Raw genomic sequence first — 25,470 nt, 5'->3', positions numbered from 1 at the left:
TCCAGTATGCAAACAACACGTGCAACATGGAAAGTAGTTAACTTCAAATTCACAATATTTGCATATTCATAGATTGTGGACTTTTGATGAGGGAGGAGGAATACTAAAAAGTATAGTTTTCAATAATTTTTAACAAGGCGATTGAACTTCTTTATGGAGAAACAACTTCAGACAGAAATTGTAAATCAAAGCGTGTTTTATATGTCTTAGGAATGTCTGGAAGGGATTTTTCAGTTAAGTATTAATATGTTCTGATATATATACATAAATCATGTATATTATCATAGTTATTCAGTAACAGATAAACAACAATTGTAATTTCTTATGAAATCTTACCTAATTACTGCAATAATTACATAAACATATGCATGTGTACCGTATATCTAAATGCAGAATATGCATAACAGCAATGTGAATGCAGAAGCTCTGCTACAGCTACACTGCAGTAAATCACCTGTACATAAAGAGAAATAAGCTGCAGACACAAACCTACAACGTACAGCTGCCCAGAGTACAGATTATCCCCCCACCTATGGGCAGCCACTGACACCATTTACAGTGAGTTCTCACCTTTAACACCCCCACTGTTGCTATTACAATATCAGGGACATACAGGGACACTGGGACCACACCCACCAACATTTTGTCACACAAACACACACACATACTGTACACACACATACCAGGTAATGGAAGACTGTGTTGAGTTTCTTTCGGCCATCCTCCATCACTGAAGAGTTATCCAGGTCCTGCAGAAGCTTACTGTTGCTACCAGAGTCGAACCACTCTGCGGGAGAGAACGGTGGTGGTGGGGGGTGGGGGGGGGGGGAAGATATTAGAGAATTTCATCCTAAATTTGGAAAAGAATATGTGAGACAGAGGGCAGCCGTGCTCTAACTCCCTGTGTCACGACCTGTGGAAATATTCCTGGGCCATTAATCAAATCAGCTCTGCAGGCTCCACAGCTTTTGAAAGCAATAACTCTTTGTGATTATTACTGTACACTCTCCTCAATGCATTCTGTCATTTATTATATTGCAGCCCCAGGTTAGCGGAGCTTCATGAGAAGAACTGACCTTTTGCAAAGAAGATTACTATATATCAGAGGGTTGGGGAGGGAGAGAGGATGAAAATAATCATAGAAAATGTGCTCTTACCCAGGTCTACATCCTCTGCTCGGGGCCACTGGGAGAATGGCAGGTTTTTATAAAAGGCCTCTATGATTTTTTCCTTCACCTGGCAGATTGTGTCTGTATTCATGACCCTGACGGACAGCGAGTCCATGCCACAGCCCTGGAAAGACACGTTCATGTTCTGCAAACAAGACAGCAATAAAATTTAAACTTAAAAACATAAGCATGACTCATGAATGACTCATAACTCATCTGGCAGTCAACTTGTAAGTTTAACATTGCCCTCTGAGCTCTAGAAATCAAGACTGAGGATGTTAAAGATCAGACCTGTGGCTTGGCCTCAATGTTCTCACGAAGCAGCCACTCCTCGTTGAGGGTGTAGCGCGCCTTTCCTGTGATGGCGTCTATGGAGCCCTTGTTGATCTGCTGCTTGATTGCACACAGCAGCAGAAAGAAAGGCTCACCCACTGTTTCCTGAAGAATGCGGAAGAGTGGTGGAGTCAAACATCAGCAAACCAAGAAATTTTGTTTGTGTTTTCTGATAAACAACCTTGCAAAAGTCTGCAATGGCTGTCTCATAACTTTACTGAGCCTTCTTCTTTTCCATCCCCACCTTGAGGTAGCTGTACATGCAGATAGACATCCAGTTGGTCAGCATTTTCTCCACAACAGACTCAGTGCGGCGCAGCATCAGTTTGGGATTCTTGGAAGCTGAGGCATCAATCAGGTCCACAAGCAGATCTTTCATGATGCTGGTGTAGTACTCGAGTTTACCATGGAGGGCGATGGTGAGCAGTGACGCCAGGCTGCATCTAAACGGTGAGAAGACAGATTAGCAGAGGAGACAGATGAGCAAAAACATGCTGTTGCAAACATGCCCTGTCAGTGTGTGGCCAGTGGAGACTTAAAAATAACTACATTACAGGAACAACAACAAGGATTATTCTTCCCCAAAACACCTGAGACAGCAGAGTCAAATAAAGGCCTGATCTAATGCAGGGAGTGTCTGGGTGAGTAAGTCCAGAAGTGTTGGGGATTTCCCAAACAAAGCCCCTTTAATCCACTAGAAAGAGGCTACATCAGTCAGTACCAGGGATGTGGTCTTGCCTCTGGAATGTGCCTCTGATTCTCCACGATGACGGCCTAGTTTTAGGACACTAGGACAAAAACAGCTTCACTGATAGAAGACCAAGTATTAACAAGGCCACCACTTTCCTGAACAGTTAAGCCGTTGTTTTTCTGTGAGCAACAGCTACAGGAGATAGTATGGCGAGTAAAGAATATCCTCTAGTAACCACTGAAAAAATAGAGACAAATACACAAGGCAATGCAATACAACAGCAGTTAAATAATAACATGCTTACAAAATCTCATTTTAGTTTTGGTTGAAACTACTACTTTGGTTGAAAATACAACACTTCTGCTTACTATAACTACTACTAAATGACCACAGAGCTGAATCAATATAATGTATATAATATAATATTTATTACTGGACTGATCAGATTGCATACAAGGTACTGGGGGAATTTATTTTTCTTCTAGTCAATTACTTTTTTCATTTTATTGAATAGCCTAAATTCAATCAAGATAGATGTGTTCTGTGTTTCTCCTTTAACTGCCAAACATGTATCACTTGATATAGTTACCTGTCTCGTACAGCAAAGTCCTTCTGCTGTTCCAAGGCGTGGACAAATGTGATCAGGAAGTGCTTGTTATTGAGCAGAGTGGAGAACAGAGTGATGCCCTCCTCTACGTTAGGCCTTGTGTTGTTGGTGGCCTGATGACAGAGGGGGAAATGAAAATTAAATTATTTCTCTGAGTGACTTCACCTAAACTGCATTACATACCTGCTGTGCCCTCCCAAATCTATTTCACCACCTCTTGTCTCAAGTGACCCATCTAACGAACACTTCATCATTCTATCAGAGCTCTTTCTTCTGCTTCTTCTTCAGGCACCTCCCTCCCCTCTGGTTTCACACTATCTGTATCTCCAGCTCTGGTCGCTGACTGTGTGTGATTGTCTCTAAATGTGCCGAGTCGACTTAATGAGTATGGTCTATCTATGGGTGCGACTAAGCAGCAGTGTGATGAAGTCTTCCCTCTGGACTGCAGCCATATGGTGTGGTTTGCAGCCTGACAGAAGGAGAGCAGGGGTGTCCATTAAGATAAATGCCTGCCTGTGAGATTTACTTGCTGTGACCTGGAAAACACTTCCTGGGAAGACAATGTGGATCCAAGGCACTTCATCACCGCTAGACAGGCTCCCCCGGCTGCCGACCCAAAACTAGCGCTGCAATCGTTACTTTCTCTCTCCAAAGTGCGCACAACACACATCCTTTCACTTCCAGCACACTTTCGAACAAATATGTGTGTTAAAGTGCAGGCTTTCTCTCCCACTATCTTTAAATTTCTCACTGCTGCCAGCCCCTCCATTACACCCCCCCCCCCCCCCCCCCCCCACACACACACACACACACACACACACACACACACACATACACACACACACACACACACACACACACACATACACGAGCAGAGATGGATTTCCATGAAAAGCATACTGTTCGGTTGTCCAAGAGACAGTGGGAAATGTGTCAACAACCTGCCATCAACTTGGTGGGCAGTGCATTGTTTGACAAGCTGAGCCTTTTTTGTGTCTCTGTCACTGGAAACCAATGAATGACATGCATTAGTATTCATGCGCACGCACAACAGCATACAGTGTACAAACAGCTCCACACACACATACTTACAAGCACGCAAACGTGAAAATGCGCAATATGCTTTTTTTTTTTTTAATTCCTCATCAACAACGATCTCACAATGGAACTTTAATCAGCTTCACTATGACCCACTTGAGAAGCAAAGGCGTGAAAAAGAACCCAAGTCAAGGCGGTCTGGCAGAAAAAAGCACATCCTAAAGGCTTAACCCCTCACCTGCCAGTCCTGCAGCAGTGGGTGGGTCTCTGGCAGCGCTCGAGGGCCCAGACCATCATTTTCATAGACGGGCTGGACCAGACTCTTCTCATAATCAGAGCACATCTGAAACACACATAAACGCACACAGAAAACTGTAATACAAAGTCAGCTTTAGTCATAAACACAGGAAGATAGATAGACAGGAAAAAAAAAAGAACTGGTGTTGAGACTTTGCAGACTGGAACCAAAGGGCAGAATTTCTTATTGAGGCCCTGAATAGGCCCTGACTGACCATGAAAAGGGAACATGACACCGTGACACAAAACATCACGAGCCTTAATAGCTTTAGAGACAAACTGACCCAGAGCCAAGAGGCAGCCTTTCAACTCAGTCTGTCATGTCAGGACAGCTACATTTGGCTTGTATTCTGTGTCTAAGTCTGTGTCTAAAACTATTTTGTGTGTGTGTGTAATCTAAGAGAACCAGAAGCTCTTGTGAAAAAAACCTGAGCATAAAGGGTCTAAAGTAGTGTATTTGCTGTCTAAGAAAACTATGGAGAAATGATACCGAAACTTTAATTTATGTTTCTCTCCTTGCAGCTTTTCAACACACTCCCCCCTCACTTCCTTCACAACCGAAAACAGTGTCCAGTATCCACTGCAACAAACCAGCACGGCTGCCATTGCGCAAGACCCTGTATACTTGCAAAACTGCGCGGGTGTGTGAGCTGAGGGAACGATTGAGTTTTGAGAAATCAGGGGGAAAGTTTCCCTGTCTCAGTGCCCGTCATTGTTCTGTCTCCTTGAAAGACCATGCCTGTGGTTGGAAGACAAAGCATGCTGAGTTGTGTCTGTCTGTATTGGTGGAAAAACACCCACCCACAGACAGACCCACAGTCTACCTTCAGTGTGGATCACACATAGAAAAATGCTTACCTATAGAGATCACATTAACTCTCCTCCAGGGTGCCGAACTAAGCTACATTTAATGTTAGAAGTCTACTGTATGTTTAAAAATCCCAAGGTGATTTTTTATACTGCATATTACAAGCGGTGGGAAATGAGAAAGGAAATATATTAAAACCCCATTGAGAAAAATGGTATTGTTAGTCTGCCAGTCGAGATCAGATAGCGAGAGTTTCTCACCTTGGGGAAGAACGTGCGCGTGACAAACTGTTTGTACTCCAAAAATGGGATGCCCTGGCTGCGATTCAGCTCCTTGGTCAGGTCTGTCATATCAGTCTGCAGCTCTGCAAAGCCTGAAAGGACATAAACAACAAACAAACAGAAAAACCAAAAAGGTCTTGAGTACTAGGACTATTTTCAAACCACATTTGTTTTCTGTTTCTGTTTCTGTCTCTGCAAGCTTGATTTGTTGCTGCACAAAATGAGTCAGAAATCTATTCGCGGGCTAATGCAATAACCATGAAATTCTCTTGGCTGCTGCAGCATCTGCAAGAACTTGTCTGATTTCAGAGGAAGACATTTTAGATTGGACAGAGAATTGTATCATTTATTTTCCAAAATCTAGTGTCATGTTTTGGTTAAATACTAAATATTCCAAATGCTACAAGCAAACACTGATCCTCTGATCTTTTTCCTCCTCCTCTCTCTCCCCCTTTGCCAGATTGTGCAGTCCAGCATGGCATGCAGGCAAATATTTACCAAGTGACAATCAGAGCAGCCAAATCCATTCTGAGGCCCTCATCCAAAACATGTGTGCAGGCTGAGGTTTACATGCTGCAGAAACAGTATCAGTGTGTCCAGACACAGTGTTGAATCCGCATGCTAATATTGAGCTTATTGTAGCCACTTTATTGGATAGCATGTTCTAGGACACAATAATGTTCTCCTCTAATGAGACGCTAGAGACCTCTTTATGGAAGAGCTCTTCCTGTCTCAGGATGAAAGACTTATTTGTGTTACAATGCCAGTTTCTTTAGACTGTGTTTGTGTAGAACGGTGGGAATACTACACCTGAGGGATGTAAAGCGTAAAACATATTTCATTTCTCCTCCAGGTTATTTATCTTCCCGCTCACTAAAGTGTCCTCTAAACCACCAGTCAGTTCACACTGTCAACTCCTGATTAGATGCAGAAGGCCCGAATACCAAACCTCCCCTCTACCTTGTTTTCACACGAATACCAAAACCCTCCCAATTCTGTAACCTGGAATATGTCAATTTCCCATCTTCCTTTACTCCTCCTTTTCTTCTGCTTTTATCACATCCTGCATCTCAGCAGGACTATCTCTCGCTTCATGCACACTCACCCTGAACTCGGCCACAAATTTATCCTCGTCCTTTGACTAAATAACCTCTCCTCCTCTCCTCCTCTCCCTCCCACGCCTCTGCTGCTACTCGGCCCTGACTCCCGCTCCTATCGCTTCCCCCCTCCATTTCTCTTTCTCTCCCATAAATCTGGGCACTCAGACACGGAGTGGCCTTCACACGGCTTTACTCTAATGCACTAGACGCACACACACACACATGCACAGACAAGACACAGAGCACACACGCACACATACAGGCCTATAGAATAGACACAGAAGAAGCGACGTGGCCGCTTACTGTGTCTGTGTGTGACTGATCATTTTTCAGACACTGTGGTTTATGAGTCATGCTTACTAGGCACAAATCTGTCAACAGTTGTATCTCCCTCCTTCTTCAAACTAGAAAAAAAAGTCAAACAAACACGCATTTTGCACACACGCATACACAAATCCGCACAAACACACAAATGTATGTGGTCGATATTTCTGTCTTCCCACAAGCTCCTTTTTCATGTCAATCGACACAAAACATCATTTGAGGTCTGAGCAACTTTGATCGCAGAGCTTGTCAAATAGTTGAGGGTGTGCGTCTGTGCTTGCACGCGTTCCTGTGTAAACACACCTTTACGGATCTCCTCTCTGATCTGGGACTCCATCTCCTCCATTTGGAGTAGAGTTTTCTGCCAGTAGCGTTCTGCCCTTCGGCTCTTTGTGCAGTACACCACAAGAGCTGAGAAAGACAAAAGAGAAAGAGAGAGAGAGAGAGAGAGAGAGAGAGAGAGAGAGAGAGAGAGAGAGAGAGAGAGAGAGAGAGAGAGAGAGAGAGAGAGAGAGAGAGAGAGAGAGAATGCAGTTTATATACTGTATGTTTCAAACACAAGACACACTGACGTTCTCTATTATATTAGAACATGATCAATAACATCAAAAATGTGTCTAAAAGATTCTCTGGTTATGAAATACTGTTCAGAAATTGTTGTATATCATCCCCTGTGAGCCTGTGAAGGATATGTGCAGGAATGTATCTCAATGTGATAACATGTGATGAGTTTGTGAATGTGTAAATAAAATCTGCACACATAATATTTCAACAGTTTTGTCAAATACCAAAAGTCTAATAGGATTTGTGAATATCTGAGAATAGATTCAAAGCAGGAAAGTGTGTGAAAATCCACCCTACTGGCACAGATTCCCACCCGTACACCTGTCCCGCACACACGCACAGATTACGGAGTACAGTACAGACAGACAGACAGACAGACAGACAGACAGACAGACAGACAGACAGACACACACACACACACACACACACACACACACACACACACACACACACACACACAAACACACACACACACAACACTACACACACACACACACACACACACACACACACACACACACACACACACACACACACACACACACGTGCTGTAAGTACACAGACAGAGCAGAGAGTGAAGGGGAACAGTGAAGTCTTTGTGCTCTCAGTACTGAAGAGAGATGAAGCAAATGCGGGAAACTATGACCCCCAAATTCCTTTTATCTGTTCCACATCTGGAGCATCTATCGCTACAGCAGGCATACATCCATCATCTGCTGGTAAGCATTTGTACACAACCTACCCACAGTGCACAGCAACAGCAGCACGCAGCACACCACAATGGAAACCACGATGGCCAGCTCACTGCCACCCAGCTGTACTTTGGCAATGGTGTGACGAAAGTTCCCCAGTTGCACCTACAAAGAGGAAGAAAGAGCAACAACATGTGAAACTGTCCAGAGTTCCTTTTAAAATCTACCTCCCTTATTTTCTTTATTTTTTGCTGTCACTTTTACATTCCACTGCTAAAGTACAGTATATCCAATCATCATTAATTTGTTTTTCTTTTATCATAGTAATAGTAGTTTATTTGTGTTCAGCCCACATGAACTGAAAATACACTAAATGTTCCATTGCAGTGGTGAACAACATTTTTCTGAAAAAAAGAATAATTTCTTACATAAAATATTTGTCTCTCCTCCGAATCATTACAGGTATAATTTGCCACAAATATGGTGCCCTTCAAAAACATAACTTAAGTATATAATCATCCAACCAGAGGAAGTTATAAAAAATGAAGGACATCTTAATATAGCCCTTAAATCATCAAAATGAGCAATAAAAGTCACTAAATCACATAACAAAGCCTATTTTCTTCAGGAAGTCCATTGAGGCTACCTTACTGTACCTAAAGCAGAGCCTAAGAGAGCTATGTAAGTTCTGCTTCGTGTAACTAAAACAAAACATTTTTCATGAGGCTATATGGTTGTAATTAAGATTTGTACCAGACACTGACAGATGACAGATCCCTTATACAGCGGGAGCCATTTGTGTTTCATGAATATTACAATCTGACCTGCTTTGGAGAGAAAAGGATCACACAAATAAAGATGTTACTTCACAAGTTCAGAATATCTTTCTTGGGAGTCCCAAGTTACCAGTTTACTCCAAGGCTGTGCAAAGGTGCAGGAAAGGGAGTGCTGTGTCTGTTTTCCTTGGGTTTGTTCAAAGCCTAGAGGCAGCATTTTGGATGGGCTGTATGTGAGAAGCCGACTTAATGTTTAAGCTGGAGAAGAGAGAATTATAGTAGTCCGAGAGAGGGGAAATAAAGTCATGGACATCCTTCTCAGGATATAAATTATTTAATTTTAGCAATAGTCCTCAGCTGAAGGAAACATGGTTGTACTGCCCTGGATACTTAGATGATAAATGATAGGTTGGTGTTAAACATGACCCTCTGTTGTCTCTTTTTCTTAAAGATTCTTCTGTAAATCTTGTATAATGACTATGTCAACGCTGTGCTTAATAATGGTTGTGCCAATTAAGTAAATTTGAAATTGAGGGAGAGATAGATAAGGACAGAGGCTGAGGCAGAGACAGACAGAGCAGTAATGAGGACAGACACTAAAGTGCATTAAGTGTTCCTTGTAATATCTTGTAAAAATCCATCCATGCAGTTTAACGTGGGCAATTATTAATGGGAACAAAATTGCGTGATGCCTGCATACATGTACATATGCGCACACACACATACATCTTCATGAACACAGGTGCAGACACACAGAAAAAAAAATTACACACTGCAGATTTTGAAAAATGGCCTCTCGCTGCAACGAGCTGGAGGAGTCACCCGGTTCAGAGTAACCCAGATGTGACAAGAAAAGGACTTTCACTTCTGCCTTCTGATTAGTCAGCAGGGTCTCTGTGGTCCCTCCTCACATCCTTCCCTCTCCTCACCCAATCCGAACATATTTCATAAAAAGAAGAGCCTTAGATAAAAAGCCTCCAATCCTCACACCAAATCCCTCTTACGCTGGTGTTACTCTGAGAGGAAAACTGGCTCACTGGGCTCATTCCATCTTTCTCGTACTGGTCCAGGCAATTATTTACCCAGACCAGCTAGATAAGGCCTTCTCCTAGAGACTGCAACATCCAGGCCTGGTGTAATGGAAGGGAAATGCCATTGTTCTATGTTTCTGTTTTGCTCTGTGTACAAAAACACTGCTTCCCCACATCCACTTCTGCAGCTCAGCTCCACGTCTGAGCCAAGTAAAACACAGGCACGTAAAAATAGTTCAGCCACCGAAAGTAAGTGAAGAAACATAAATGGCCATGAGCCATAAGCCAAACATGTATGCATTTATTCAAATGTGCAGACACAAAAGAAAATATATGTGCACTCTGTATTTATGCCCCTGTCGAATGTGCACACAAATCATCCTCACTGCTCACATGCAGAAAGGAGATGCAGGCAGCCCACCCATTTGTGTTATGACATTTCATTTGACCCTTGCCCTGCCTTTATGTCTTTGCTAATTGCCTGTGTTTATTTTCAGACATCCTGAGAGACAGTGGGTGGATGAGAGGCGTGCTAGAGTGAGCCACAGGTACACAAGAAGAGACACAGAGAGAGAAAGAGTGAGCAATGTAAGCTTTCCTTCTATTTCTGTGTCAAAATGGGGAAACTGTTGTTACAGTACAACTCGACCAACAGACAGAGAGACTAACATATGTTTTTGAGCTATTTCAGCAAACCACTCACAGTCTGGCTCATAGTTAAATATAGATGAATGCCTTTCCCCCTTAATAAAGCCCTATCAAAAGAGACCAGAATGGACAACAACACATGGGAAGAGGAATGAGAGTGTCTGGATTTATCAGGACTGCACAGGGTGCGACTACAATACGTCGTGATTAAGACCTTTAATTGTGATGGAAAGAGCTCGGAGACAAAACAAAAACACGAGTGAGGATAGAGATCATGTGAGTAGACAGTGTCTGTGTGATAGTTAATTGTGTCGGTGATGACAGGCAGACTGATAAAGGATATAGGAGATAAAGGGGGAAGTGGTAAACATTTCACTGTTCTACTTTGGCATTGTGGCACCAAGTGACAGCTCACCACCCCCACTGACTGCTGATTCATAGCGACATGCTCAGAGACTACAAACCATTCATAATGCATAAAGAGAGACACACACACATACCACTGACTGTTCATGGACCTGTGCAGATCAACGAACATCACAGATGGTTTGACAGATGGGTGATATCCCTACATTATCGGGGTCTATCAAGCAATATTTTTAACATGAGGTTGTGTGTGTGTTTGTATTTTATTGTAATGCTTTAAATGCTTGCACACTTACAGTGACAGGCAGCTCTCCTTCGCTAGAGCTCAGCAGTCCGTTGATGGTGCAGTGAAACAGCTGGTCGTTATGGAAGCTGATGTTACAAGGATAGGAGCCAACCATCACCGAGTATTCTTCCGGCACCAGTTCCAGATCGCTTGGCCCTTTCTGTGCCACAGAAGAACAAAAACAGCCGTTGGTCAGTCAGTGGTTAGAGATCACAGGGGCATGGTTTGACCAGACACAGATAACATTCATAAAGACCACAGCAGCTTCACCCACACATGTGCACACATACACACGCGCACGCACGCGCACAGAAACTGAGCTGGGGCAGGCCTGTCATGCAGCTGTCACATTGAGGAAGCCAGCAGAAAACTCATCAGTTTGGGCTAGAGTTCAGCTTATAGCAGCAAACATTCCCGCCGCCTCTCTCACATGGCCAGAGAAGTTTCTACAAACAAACCCACTGACAGTCATCCCTGCCTCTGCCCAGAATAACTTTCTCAGGGCCTCTTCAAGAGCCTGCTGGAATAAACTGCACGGTCATTTCACTTAATCGCTCAACCTCTGTCCTGTCTCCATCCAAGACCCGCCTCTCACTGCTAAATTCTTGTCTTATTAAAGGGGTATAACACAGCAACAACTGTCTGAAAAAATAACCCTGATGATATTATACTGATGTCACGAGGGTTATCTCACCTTGGGTTTGGAAGGCACCGATATATAACATAAACATAACAGACATAACTGCATTATGAACGGAGAGCATGGAGTTTAAAAGATTGTATTTTATTTTTTTAACCTTTATTAATTCATGGGAAATTCACTAAGAGCAGTGCTCTCTTTTGTGGGCATGCCCTGACCACATTCACACAGTTACACACATTCACACCTGGAAGCTGCCCAGTACAACCACAGTCTGATGTGTTGGCCACTGAGCAGCTCCACTGGAGCAGGTGGGGTAAAGGGCCTTGCTTAAGGGCAACTCAGTGGTGGTGATGAGGGAGGGGCAAGTGCTACTTCTTCACTTTTCGACCCAGATTCATCCTGCCGGTCTGGGGAATTGAACCAGTAACCCTCCGGTCATAAGTTTGCTTCTCTAACCTTTAGGCCACCACTGCCCAAAAGATGTGGGTGTTAACCAAACAGGGAGGGTTTAATGAAACATGCATTATGGGAAATGTAGTGGTTTGGAGGCAGTTCAATTTAAATGTGGTGTCTTTTGCAACTCTCAGGAAGTTCACTATTAAATACTATAGGAACATTTTAGTTATATTTATTACAACGTACAACTTATTTTTATAGCTTTTTATCAGCTATAATAACATTGTACTCCTGAAAGTGATTGCTACATCACACTCTATTATAGGCAAAACTAGAGCTGCAACCATTAGTCGATTAATAATTTATTTCAGCAGCAACATGTTCCCTGTTTCTGCTGAATGACTCAAGCTAAGCGGGTGTGGGCTTGGTTGGTACTTGAACCTCCAAGCAAAAACTTGGCTGCTTCTGGAAGTGGTGTTGGTGGGCCAGTAGGCGGCAGTCTTCCCTCTGGTCCTAATAAATGCTAATTAAGTCCCAATTCCCCAGGACAGTAACGAGGACAGTGTGCGGTAGAAGATGATGTCCATGAGATATTAAACTCAGGTCTTGACTCACTGTGGTCATTAAAGATCCCATGGCACTTCGCAAAGAGTACAGAGTTCCCTGTTGTCCTGGCAAAATTCCCAACCTGGCTCTTTCCATCTGGTCACCTAATCATCCCTCAGTGCAATTGGCTCAATGATTCCCTCCCTCCACACCTCAATTTGATGTGTGGTGAGCGTTCTGGCTCAAAATGGACCAAGGAGTGGGCTACACATCGGTGGTGATTGAGGTGAGTTTCCCCCCTTCACCATGAAGTGCTTTGGGTATCAAGATAAAGTGCCAACTACTTTGACACTAGATTAATTGTGTGGAATTGTTTGTTTTTTTTGTTCTGGTTCCCTTTTCTTAAATGTGAATATTTTCAGTTCAGACAGTGAACTAAATATATTTGGGTTGTGGACACATGACGTTTAAGGTTGCATATTGGGGTTTGGGATTTTTCAGCATTTTCTGAAAGACCAAGTGACTAACTGATTAATCAAAATAATACTAATACTAATAACAATAATAATAATGATAATAATAATAATAATAATAATAAAAGAAACAATAAAATTAATTGTTATTTGCAGGCCCGTAGGGAAAACCAAACCAGTAAGTAAATTGTGACTGATGTTTACTACAGTTAAAGTAATAATTTAACTGTTTGCCTTTGTTTTCTCTTCCACATAAGTGGCCTACCTGAGGGTTTATTTAAAACCTGTCTGATTGCCTGACTCCTAAATCTCTGCAATTACCTGGGTGAGTACAATGTTATTATTACCAATAGGGATGTCAGCGAAAAATACAAAAAATAAGAGCCACATCGAATGAAACTGCAATTTCCCTTTAATAAAGGAATGACAAGTGAAGAAGTATGTGCATGTGTTTATCCCCAGTGTGCTTCCTTGCTTTGATTACTCCCTCAGGGCCCTGTCCTGTCCCTACTGCAGGATGCCACCCCCAGGTCTCTGTCAACAATTGCTTCCTAAGACACACACACACACACACACACACACACACACACACACACACACACACACACACACACACACACACACACACACACACACACACACACACACACACGCACGCACCACGCACGCACATACACACAGACAGACACACACACTTGTACACATCCAGGCACAAAGAGTGTAATATTCTAATGCAAAATTTGTTGGAGCATATTGTAAAATATACTGTATAATCCCCATGTAACGCATTTTCACACTCTCCGTCTTCAGACCAAAACAATGAAATCTAAAGGCCAAAACAGGATGGAACCAAACAAAACCCACCCACATTCCAGCTCAGGTCCTTAATATAGGATCTGGCTGACTAACAAGCTCCTATTAAACAAACACACACATTCTCTCTCCAGCCTCTCTCCCCCCTTCAGGTCCACCACCCGTGGAATCCACCTTCCTAAAAAAAACAGGAAACAACAGCCGAGTCGCCCATGTAGACAGGCTGAGGCAGCGATTCCTGCAGGGGCCTCATCCTGACATACACAAAAACACATAAAGAGGAAGCTACATCATTCAAACTTCCCTGTCTATGCCGTTAGCATGTGCATGTCGTACGGTGTCACAGCCGGCAGTTCTTGAGTGATGAATCCATGCAGACAGGTGCTTAGATCAGCCTGAGCACAGGAACATGGGACCTCCCACTGAGCTGCCACTGCACCCTTCCCCCCATGGACCCCCAACAGATATCAACACGTTTCAGAGGACAGGGCCTTTGATGTGTTTTATGTGCCTCTGGTTTATGTGAATATGAATAAAGGAACATTCAACTCTTTCTGCTTACAGTGGGGGCTGCCAGGTTTACAGAAGTGGTGAAAGCAACCTTTGGAAAACACCATCACTTGTTCTGAGGTTTGTTTGTGAAAGTCAAGAATGTCAATAGCCTTTGTCAGTGTCTGACAAAAAATTGTTTTATGTAGGCATAGATTTTTAGTCATGCCAGCTGCATGGCTCTATGGATGGCAATGTTGGCCTGGTGTACAGACATTCTTGGTCCCCAGAGAATGAATCCTTATGACTTTGGTGATTTTCAGACTTTTCCTCTTGTGCCACCATGAGGATGACATTGTGTTTTTAGTGAAATGCTGTGATAAACTATGCCAAGATATTTGGTACAGACATTCATACTGTACACTTTCAGTAAAAAAGTTTCACAGAATTGTTTTCTCTTGCTATTTGTAGGTTTTCTTTTCAGATTCATTTTAGCTAATTGTTGTTATGGCTGCTCCTGTCTGACCTGAGTAAAACCTAGTTCAAAAGTACAGTGAAGTGAGTCTTTCAGACACCATTATCAGGTAAAAATGTTTAAAATGTTCAATACTTGATCAAATACTTGCAAAAATAAATTACATTCCCTCAACCTCGACTGTACTTAGTGTTTAGTGCTAATTGGCAAATGCTGACAAGCTAACATATAAAGAACACTGGGATAGTGAACATGTCAAATAATAACTAGCATTGTTAGTGTGAGCCTCTCAGCATTTAACACAAAGGATGGCTGCATACTCTCAGTTTTGTTTTTTTGTAAAGATGTAAAATGTTTTGTTTATTATTATCTGACCTAGTTCCAAGTTCCTCAAATACCTCGTTTATTAAGCTCGGTTTCTTAACAAATCTCTTACTAAATCCTCTCTCTCTCTCTCTTTCTCTCTCTCTCTCTCTCCCCCTCTCTCTCTCTCTCTCTCTCTCTCTCTCTCTCTCTCTCTCTCTCTCTTCTCTTTCTCTCTCTCTCTCTCTCTCTCCCTTTTACTTTCTTTTATTAAAGCACCATCTACAAAATACTGAGGTAGTAATGTAATGTCGCAGAAATTCTCCTTTTATGTCTGAGAGCCACTCATTCTCTAAAGAATCAAAGACTCGTGATGAATCTCTTTTACTTCATGCAGCATGGAGAGAAGGACACAACAGCGTTGCCAGTTGTTCCCTGGCAGAGACATTCAGAGTGTCTGCCTTTATACCGTCATGTAAACAGGATGGAGCAAACATTTCATGCTGTCATAGTTACAATTTAACAGCAGAGAAACCTAGCTCAAACTGGTTTCTACATACATTCCTATCTGCATATCCTATACAAAGTTACGTTTTCAGTTGACTTTCTAAATATTATAGTTATAATATTAAGTTTTGACAATGCTCTTAAACTCTAACCTTAGTGGTAAACTATTGCTGCTTGTTTGTGTTTAATGAATTTGATCCTTAGTGTGTAAAATACAGTTGGATAAAGCTTTTATCAGTCACATAAAAATATCAGTAAAACAGCAGTATACTCATCATTTTGTGTACTGGCTGATAAACAGCAATTTTCTAAATGAAGGTGAATGTTTGCTTGTCTTATCAACATATCAGTGAAGCACTAATCTGAACTTCCTGTCTCAGCAGTCTCACTCACGTTGATGATGAGTGTCAGTGGCTCTCCAGGGTGGTGTTTAATCAGTTTCTCCTTGTTGGCTGTGAAGAACTGAGGGTCCTCCACGTACTCCAGGGGGAAGTGACCTTTATGAGGCTCCACCTCCTCTTCCTCTGCCTCATCCTCATAGAACGAAGGGCTGTCTCCCGTGTAGAGGACTTCATTCAGGAAGAACTGCACCGAGGTCTGCTGGGACTGGCTAGATGGCGGGGACGGGCAGGTGATCATCGACTGGGAAAGCACTGAGCAATGCTGAAGAGGGACCGGGGAAGACAAGGAGACAATCTATATTTATGACTACATGACACACTTTTTAACACAATTTTGCTTTTGTTACACTTTGAAAAATTCCCACAAGACTGATTACATGGTTGAGTTTTCTCAAGAAAAATGGGAAACAATTCAGCATATTACTCACTGTTTGTCCAATTCCCAGCACCTGCATGGTGACACTCTGCACCAGATCAAAACCATGGCCTGTCACTGTGATGGTCCTGCCACCACTGTGAAACAAATACCCATCCCCCACGCACACACAGACAGACACACACACACATCCGGACAGAGAGTCACATTTCAGCAATGACAAAAATGTGACAAATTCGCACTGGTATGCAAATAACACTGCAGTGACTACACCAATATGAGAGCAAAACAGGGGAACAGATAGTAATGCAAAACAGCTCGACTGCAGTGACAATCCGCACACATGTCATCAAAGACATGCCTCTGCCCTGTCACACACATGCTGTGCTATTTAGAACACAATAGGGAGAATATCCAGCATATCAGGGCGACATTACAGTAATGACTTATGTCAGAGACTCTGGGAGGTGAACCGCAGAGTCATTCAGCTTGAGATGATTAAGACATTTTGGTTTTAATGCTTGTGATGTGTGTGTCAGTCTACTTACCTGAGGTAGCTCTTTTTGGGGTGGATTAAGCTGATAATGGGGTTCTTCTCATAAGTGTATGTGGTACTAAGTTCGGCACTCTGACAGGGAAGGTTTTCAAATTCCACGCACACTGCTACTGAGTCAGTGTTTGCCTGCAAGGCTGGAGGCATGGTGCACTCGATGGTTTCATCTGTTTTCCTGAAAAATGAGGTAAACATCGTAAATGCACATCTTCAATCAATCTCATAAATGTTTCCACTTAGCATCTGAGTTATGTTTATTGCAGTTTGGCAGAATGTTTCAAACAAGCACTATTTTTGAGCAGATTTCACTATAGTTACAAGTACAGCTGCTGACATTAAATGTGACACTTGGATCTGACTTAAATTACAAAAATGAGGACTCAAGATTTGACTTGGGCTTAACAAAGGTGAGACTTGAAGGTTTTTTTATTCAACTCTCAAGCTCTGACTTGGTAAAATCCTGAAAAAAGGTTCATGTAGGCCCTTTATGGCTTCAAAGCTCAATGTTTCATAATATGTCTGTGCAACACTTGGTGCCAGCTATGTAAATATGGGAGAAAAGGAAGTTGTTCAAATGTTGTGTCTTTTAATGAGCAGTCAAAAAAAAGAAGACTTGTATCTTGACTTGCAATATGCTCATGAAGACTTGCTCCAATTTACTTGTCTTGAAGTGACTTTGGCTTCATGCAATTTAAAATAAGTGATACTCACTCTGTAATGATGCATTCCTGTGTGTTGTTGACCTTGACTCTGACCTGAGAGCCGATGTCCAGGTGTTTACCTACGATGATAACTCTGGTTCCTCCAGCACGAGAGCCCTTCCTGGGCTCAATGGACATCAGTTTTGGGACCTGAATACAAAGAAGAGACAAAAAACATGACTAACAAGACATCATATTTATCCCAAGACAGTTGACAGTTTCTGTCACTGTAAAAGACTCAAACTGTCTTTTGCTATCTATGATCCTTTTCCTGACGCCAAATACAAATTTCTCCTCATCCTTTGAGGTTCGAATATATCTCTCTCCACAGATTGGCCAAGACAGCTGCTGACTATAACAGTAAATTAGTGAAGAAAGCTGTGAAGACAGCCCACGCTGCAGTATGTTAAACTGCTGCTGAAGCCAACAGGCCTTTGGGCCCAGGCTTGCAGGACAGCAACTGCAGGAAAGAAGCAGTGATGTTTACTCATACACATGAAAAACTGCATGCACACACAGTCATATATGCACATGCAAACACACATACACAAACACACACACAAATATACAGCACATGCACACACACAAGATCCTCAGGCAAAGATGAATATCCCTGTCTAGCTGTGCAGCTACCCGCATCAGCATTCCCCGCTCTTTCCAAACCCTCCATCCACTCCATGAACTTTGCCTCCAGGGAAACCTCTTATCCTCACTGACAGGATTCACTTCCTCAGTGTGCACGGATGGAGGAGACCTATTGTACGTTTGTGTGCCAGAGTGGGTGTAAGGAGGCAGATGTTTCCGTCCCAAGGTTCGAGGAAGGAGATGCAGTAGAGGCACATATCCTGTCTCCAAAACAGTTTCCCTTTCTCCCACATCTCCCCCTCAATGCTCTGCAGTAAAAACCTCTTTCAAACTGAGCACCTCAGAGTTGGATAAGGAAGCCCAAGAGGGGTTCCCACAACAGCCATGCTTTATGTTTGTTATTCTGGATTTCCTTCATCCTTATGTATCAAGAAAGGCTTCAAGATCAGGGTGATTTCTCCAAGGGATGACTCACAGGCAGAGCTGCTCTTAGAAGCCGCTGAAATGATGGGCTGTTCCAGCACTGAATTATGAAAACCTCTTTGTCCATAAACAAAAAGAAACAAAGGGCCTAACATGGGTATTTCCACAGGCTAAATACTCTTAATCCAATGGGAGACTGTGTGGGTCGAGGTCAATTAACACAATGCTGGCTAGCTCACTTAAACCAGTGATGGATTCGGAGCAAAGGGACATTCCAACAATCGCCATATTTGTTTTTGCTGGCAGCAGAGTGCAGAATGACAATGGTGCTTAGTTGCAACTCAGATAAACGTTTGAAGATTCCCACACACTCACATTCCTCAGAATCATAAAACGCATCTGTTAACACTCAACTGACACACTTGGGAAGGCTTTCCCAGTGGGGAACAAGGAACAAGAGAGAGTAGAAGAAGAAGAATGTGGAGGGAGAGACGGACAGAGCAGAACGCAGAGATCAGCAGGAGGGTAGATATTGGGAGAATACTCACTAAGTATGAGAAGCTTTCCTTTGACATCCCCATCCCACTCTGATCCACATCCACTCGGACAATATCCGTCCTCTCGTATGCAGATGCCCCAGTGACACACACCAGCCTGGGGAATTTAAAAAGAAAGTGACCTCCTTGTTTGGTTGTCAAAACAATACAATCAGAGATCAGCTAATAAAGTCAAAAACATAGATAACATTGATAACATTCACAAATGCAGCTTATTTTAATTAGGTAAGCTAATTTAAAAAAGGGAGTTGCCCGGCTCAAATTGCAGCGAGTGAGGGCAGCCAATATAGAAAGAGGAAGAAAGAGATTTTGATCGTGACTGCTCAACAAAGACGCATAATTAATCTTGGAGAATGGTGGTTATTAACTAATTTATCAAAGTGTATTGCATTTACATATGGAATCCAATAAAGCATTCAGATATCAGATATTAAGAGATGTAAAGTTCAAAGCACCTCAGACCAGATGTGTCTAACCACAGAGGAGATTAAGGGGCTGCCGAGACTTGTTCTCTTGCCTCCTGGCTGTGATTAAGCCTTGTGTCATCAGTGCATGCTCTACAGGGACGTCTCATATTAATGACACTGTGGTGTACCGAGGCGCAGGGATCTACTGTTCTGGGGCCTCACTGGGATAAATGTACTGGAGGGGGGCAACACAACCTTTATCACCTCACAGGATCCCCTCCCGGCTTGACACTCTGTCGGTTTATTTAGTCAGGTGCCTGGTGCTTCAGCGGTTATACATTCACAGTCAGTGATCGGATGATTGACAGAGGAATTGCAGGGAATTTACATATGTGGAGGAACTGTTTTTTATGTAGGAGGGTCTGGCAGGATATGCGGAAGGATGAGGCAGGGCTGGACAGATTCAGGCTTGGTTGGGGTCAGGCTGTTGGGCAGGAAAAAATCTGTGTCTGAGTGTGTTTTTTAAATGTCAGGCCTCGTCCTACCTACTCAAATCGATATGCACTCTATTTTAACTGAACCAAAACTGCATCAACTGAATCACTGCAGCATTTAATGAGCACAATTAAAATATGGATTTTCTTTATGAGCTTGAACGGCAGTTAAAAATGTTCTAAAACAACCTGCAGTAACAGCCATCTGTTGATAGCAAGGTGTGGATTTCTGCTCATTAATTACAGGGTCATCAGGTACAGAATATCGTTACACTCAAATTACACTCTGTTAGTTACGTGCCATGAGGGCAGCCACACATCCGTTTGAAGAAAATTATTCATTTCACATGCTCTGATTTAGAAAGAAAGAAAAAATAGGGCAAACAAAATGAAACATAACCATTCACAGATTCAAGCCTGAGGGCAACATAAGAAATTGGAACCTGAATCTGTCTAAACCTGCTTCGGGCCTAACTGGAATCAGGCTGAGAATCAAACTGTTATCAAAACAGTACATTGAATAATTTGATATCTGCTTTTGAACCATCATGTTAAGGATTATTCTGTGTGAAAACATAAAACCAACATTTCTTGAAGAGGACAGACAGGCAGTAGATAGAAGCTGTGATGAAGCCAGCCTGAAGCGTTTAAACTCTGGATGTGTGTGTGTGTGTGTGTGTGTGTGTGTGTGTGTGTATTGTGTTTGTGTATTGTGTGTGTGTGTGTGTGTGTGTGTGTGTGTGTGTGTGTATGTATGTGTGAGAGTCTGATGTTGATGCACTGTGATCAGAGTCAAAGGACAAGCAGTAGGAGCAGAGAGAGCCTGGACTGCCCCCTGCTCCACATTCCAGCAACGCCCCACTGCTGAGATATTATGGGTTTCAGAGGGTGATATTTTGGCTAGTTTTGGAGATGTCTATGATCATTTCCCTTGAGTAGATGATGAGGATTGTCAACAATCAAGTACTGGTGTGTTTGGATGTGAGTGTTGTCTCAGTCCTGCTGTATGGACGGGGCGAAGGCCACTTAAGGCTCACGTGAAAATGATAAGAGAGGGCAGCATGGAGAACCAGCGCTAAATATCCAGAGAAGCACTCCAGTAAATGAGGTGTGCCTGAACTGACTGCGTCATTCATTAAAATGTTGACAGCAAGAATGAGTGGAGCACCATCTCACCAGAGCCACACGTTTTCCTTTTGGCACACAGATGTGAACTTTCACCTCTCAGCACATGTGCAGACACCTGTCTCAACAGCCCTGGTAAATGAGCTCCCATGTGCAGGTGTGTGTGTGCTGGTGAGTGTGCGTGTGTGTGCCAGCTTGAATTTCAGAACATCTGAGTGATTTGTGAAGTAGGGTTATTTTGTCCAGTCCTTACTCTTCAGGGGTTTGAATTGGGCTTGGATATTTTCTCTAAATTAAGTTTATATTAAGATAAGGTTAAAAATTAAGGTTGAATGTAAACAGTTTAAGTTAAGGAGATGCAATAGGATCAAATAATAAACAGGAGGTCCACACAAAGATAGAAACAGTAAGATGTGTTTGTGTGCGGGAGTCAAATGTGCTGACATTGTCAGACGTGTTATGATTTGTCACTGCCACTTCCAGCAAAGAGGATATGCTCTGCTGTCATAACCAGTTTCAAGAACCAATGAGGAATGACGACAAAAGATGAGCTCATCCATGGAGTGAAATGTGATTCACTGTTTTCAACATGTGTGGTTCGGGGGAATGTGTCAGGCAGTTGGAGTGACAGGTAAGACCTACAGGTCACCCTCGAACTGGTCTTAATACAATGATTAGCTTCACTGGAGCACGACCAGATAAACAGTTCCATTCAAGGAACATTACAGATACTGAATGGGAGTTTGGATGTAATTGTAGAGTTACTGACTTCCACCAAGCTCTCTCATGCTGGTGTCAAAACGGGGTCCTGCTGTCTCCATGGTGACAATGTGACGGTCCCCGAGTTACGGTGGGATGGCGACGGAGTCATTTAAAAATGAGAAGTGTGCTGCATAATAATATTTGTGAAAATTAACCTCATGAATACATAAAAACCAAACCACACAGGAATGGTCTATTTTCAAACGGATGGACGTGTAAGATGCAGATTCTAATGACAGACGATGAAGGTGATCTGTGAAGGGAACTTTTGGGCTTTTCTTAAGTTCAAGATTATCAGTTACAAACTGAAATTTATCATGGAGGATATGTTATCCATTTCATATGACCCGCCTTTAATTGCTTATTCTGTTTCCTTCATCTTCTGGTTATGACAGTTTTTTTATCAGTCTAACTTCTGGGTGTTAGACCACAAGTTAGACTGAGGTTGATCAGATGCGAGATCAAGAATGTAAGGTTTGCAAATATGTCTCATTTATATATTTGTTGCCACAATAAAAACATGCCAACAGCAAATCTCAGATGTTAATATACTGTACTCAGTTATATGTAAATACTATATTACATGTATTCTAAATTTTGCATAATTTTCTATCATAGGGCATTCTTAAATGTTTTCATGCCGGCCGATAAGGCATACCAGTGTGGGACAGCTTCCTCTTTGCATTAAAAATAATAAGCTCCCACTGAACTGCATGACTGAACTGAGTTTTGTTTTTTTTGTTGGTTCAGGTCTGTTCTCACAGTGTTCAGGGATGAGATGTACATGTAGGTTTATTAACTGTGACAAATCCTTCCATTTCTTCCATCCACCTGACCTGTCACCCGCCTGAAAATATGTCAAGTTACCATGACAACGGGTAATTGTCAGGTATCATCTCGCCAATCCCAGCTGCAGCATTACTGCCCATTTTCACAGGATTTTTGAATGAAGTGATGCCAGCGAGCTAGTTCAGGCAACCCAACTTGAGTTGCCGCTTCACTCACATACCATACTCTCTTCACTGTAATATATATCCAATGCACCCATATAATCATGGCGGCATTCTTAAGTCGTCAGTGCTCTGCCCACGCATTTTCTGCATACCTGCTGCCACACTGATCACACAAGCTGAGCTGTTGCTTGCTGCTATGGATGCCACTGGCATTCATGTAGCATTTCAAAAGCTCCACCTCCATCCCAGCATCCACCTGTAGGCTCTGAGCCTATCTTCTCCCAGGGGGGAATTAGTATCATCACTACCCACTACCCGCTGTGCGAGATCAATGTTTCCTTGTGGGAAGCAACGAACTGAGAGCCTAGACGCCAAACACTTATGCTATGTGTATTCTACATTTAAATAATCTACTACATGTGAGTTGACTGACTGAACTGTTTAATTATATTAATGTATAGGACAATTGCTTATTTCTACAATGTGATTAAATGATTAAAAGGTAAAAATGGAGATCAAAATAAGAAAAACGTGTTTACACTAATATTCAGAACACTCAAGGAGCAGCTGACATAGACGTATGTAGAATATATATATATATATAGAAATATGTGAATCATAATTCAGCCATATGTTTTAATACTTACTCTACAGAGACATTGTAGAGCTCAGGTAGAAGATCGCAAGGAACATCCCCAATGGAGACTTTTACTACTGAAGCCCTGCGACCAAGGTTCTTGCCCTGTACTGTCAGCAGGGTGCCTCCTTCCACTGGACCCCTGAGGGGGAAGATCTGAAAGAGACAGAGTGATGTAATGAACATGGAGAAACAAAAGCTTGTGAAAATCCTGTAAAATGTACAATAATTTAGAGCCCATAAGTAGATTACTTCTTTAAAAATGTTCCACTAATAACGTGCGATAATGAACTGAGAATTAAGAATATGGAGATGCTGTCTCTGATGTTAACATGGAGGGTGGCACACAGAGAGATAAGGACAAGTGGCCTGTGTAAGTGTTCTTCTGCTGAAGACTGAGATCTAATTTAATAGACACACGGTTTAGGTATATACACACACACACAAAGCAGACTCTTAACTGTGCCAGTCTGAGACTCTTCAGCCTTTAATCCTCTACAGCACATGCAAATAAAGAGCAGCCTAAGAGCCCCCTTCACATCCCACAAGAGACAGACAGAGTGAGAGAGTGAGGGCTGGAGAGGCGAGGTGGAGAGCACAGCAGAAAGGTGGATGAGTGGGGAGGCAATTTAGGGAACTGAGTGTCGAGAGGTGAGTGAATGCTGATGGTGGTTGCGAGAGAGCAAAGCCTCAACGGGGGAATTAATGCACAGCGCTGTTCTCTTTCATCTGTTTTCCTCTGTCTGCTATGTCAAATTCCTTAGTCCCATTTCTGCTGTTGTTCAGAGGCATACTCTCACGCATCATTTCAGAATTCGCCTTTGGTCTCTTAACTTTCCATTCGGGATCCGCGGAAAGACGAAGAGATGACCGTCAACTCCCCAATCACCACGGAAACACAGCCTTAGAGATAGCATCTGCGTCGACCAGACAGAAGCAATCTACCATCATCTTGCCACTGTAGCATAGCTAGCTGAGCTTTTCTGAATGACCCCTGGCTGAGCTGAGGTCGCTGTGACCCCACTGTGTTATTAGCCTGGCTCCAGCTCTATCAGGAACTGAGCTCAAGAATGAAAACAGCACTTCTGTTTGGTCTAGGTGAGAGGACAAGTTTTGGCTCTGCATCCAGATAATTTGATGCCCGCGAGAAGTGACAGCGCAGATAAATAAACCATATATTTCCCAGCTAAAAGTGGTGAGGCGGTTAAGTAAAGAAAGAGTGTATTACTTATAATATCGTGTGAAAACAAACACTGGAAACTAACCCATTACTTACAGTATTTCTGTAAGATCTACACCACAGGAAATGATGCAAATGTTTTTGTGGTGGTTATATTAAACTTGTGGATATTACGTGTGACCACCTTGTGCCCACTTAGATATTTTTTGCACAAAAAAACCAACCCACATTCTTTCATACACATGTAATGAACAAACACCCAATAAATGCATGTGTGAACACATGCATACAACGCAGGGCAGACAAACACACTAAAGCACCCACCCTTTCTACAGAGCTCAGCAGTAATCAGAGTTATTTATTATCACCATGCGTCTTATAGCACCTAGGGTGTCTCTGCGGTGCCATTGAGCATTGACATCAACATCAGCTGGCATGCTGTTCATTTACACCTCTTACAAGTCTGTGAGTCTTGATTTACAGCACAAACTCTGCCAGGCCTCGGGGGAGATCACAGGGTGTGAATGTGCCTCTGTGAAAAACCTCCACTAGGAACGGTGAAGCTATTAAATGCATTTGAGGACTATATTATTCCATAGACTTGTATTCAAATCGAATATATATCACATGCAGATATATACAACCTGTACCATATGACGC

At 42.6% G+C, this 25,470-nt stretch overlaps 1 protein-coding gene across 1 annotated transcript in view; it reads right to left on the bottom strand.

The window, feature by feature from the left end:
* Window positions 1–25,470, bottom strand: part of plxnd1 (plexin D1) — a 64,501-nt gene that overhangs the window by 9,556 nt on the left and 29,475 nt on the right. The window contains exons 13-28 of the mRNA XM_062426776.1: window positions 23,641–23,786; window positions 19,244–19,349; window positions 17,698–17,837; window positions 16,982–17,161; window positions 16,486–16,570; window positions 16,050–16,319; window positions 11,022–11,171; window positions 7,955–8,069; window positions 6,952–7,059; window positions 5,204–5,316; window positions 4,077–4,181; window positions 2,783–2,913; window positions 1,747–1,945; window positions 1,461–1,607; window positions 1,158–1,314; window positions 684–787 (exon numbers count right to left, since the gene is read on the bottom strand). Coding sequence (XP_062282760.1) covers window positions 684–787; window positions 1,158–1,314; window positions 1,461–1,607; window positions 1,747–1,945; window positions 2,783–2,913; window positions 4,077–4,181; window positions 5,204–5,316; window positions 6,952–7,059; window positions 7,955–8,069; window positions 11,022–11,171; window positions 16,050–16,319; window positions 16,486–16,570; window positions 16,982–17,161; window positions 17,698–17,837; window positions 19,244–19,349; window positions 23,641–23,786 — 2,256 coding nt within the window. The remainder of the gene's footprint in view (window positions 1–683; window positions 788–1,157; window positions 1,315–1,460; window positions 1,608–1,746; window positions 1,946–2,782; window positions 2,914–4,076; window positions 4,182–5,203; window positions 5,317–6,951; window positions 7,060–7,954; window positions 8,070–11,021; window positions 11,172–16,049; window positions 16,320–16,485; window positions 16,571–16,981; window positions 17,162–17,697; window positions 17,838–19,243; window positions 19,350–23,640; window positions 23,787–25,470) is intronic.

The sequence above is a fragment of the Scomber scombrus genome, chromosome 10 (assembly GCF_963691925.1).
Source record: "Scomber scombrus chromosome 10, fScoSco1.1, whole genome shotgun sequence".
NCBI classification, from domain to species: domain Eukaryota; kingdom Metazoa; phylum Chordata; class Actinopteri; order Scombriformes; family Scombridae; genus Scomber; species Scomber scombrus.
The sequence above is the reverse complement of the archived record's forward strand: the minus strand, read 5'-3'. Positions and strand labels throughout refer to the sequence as shown.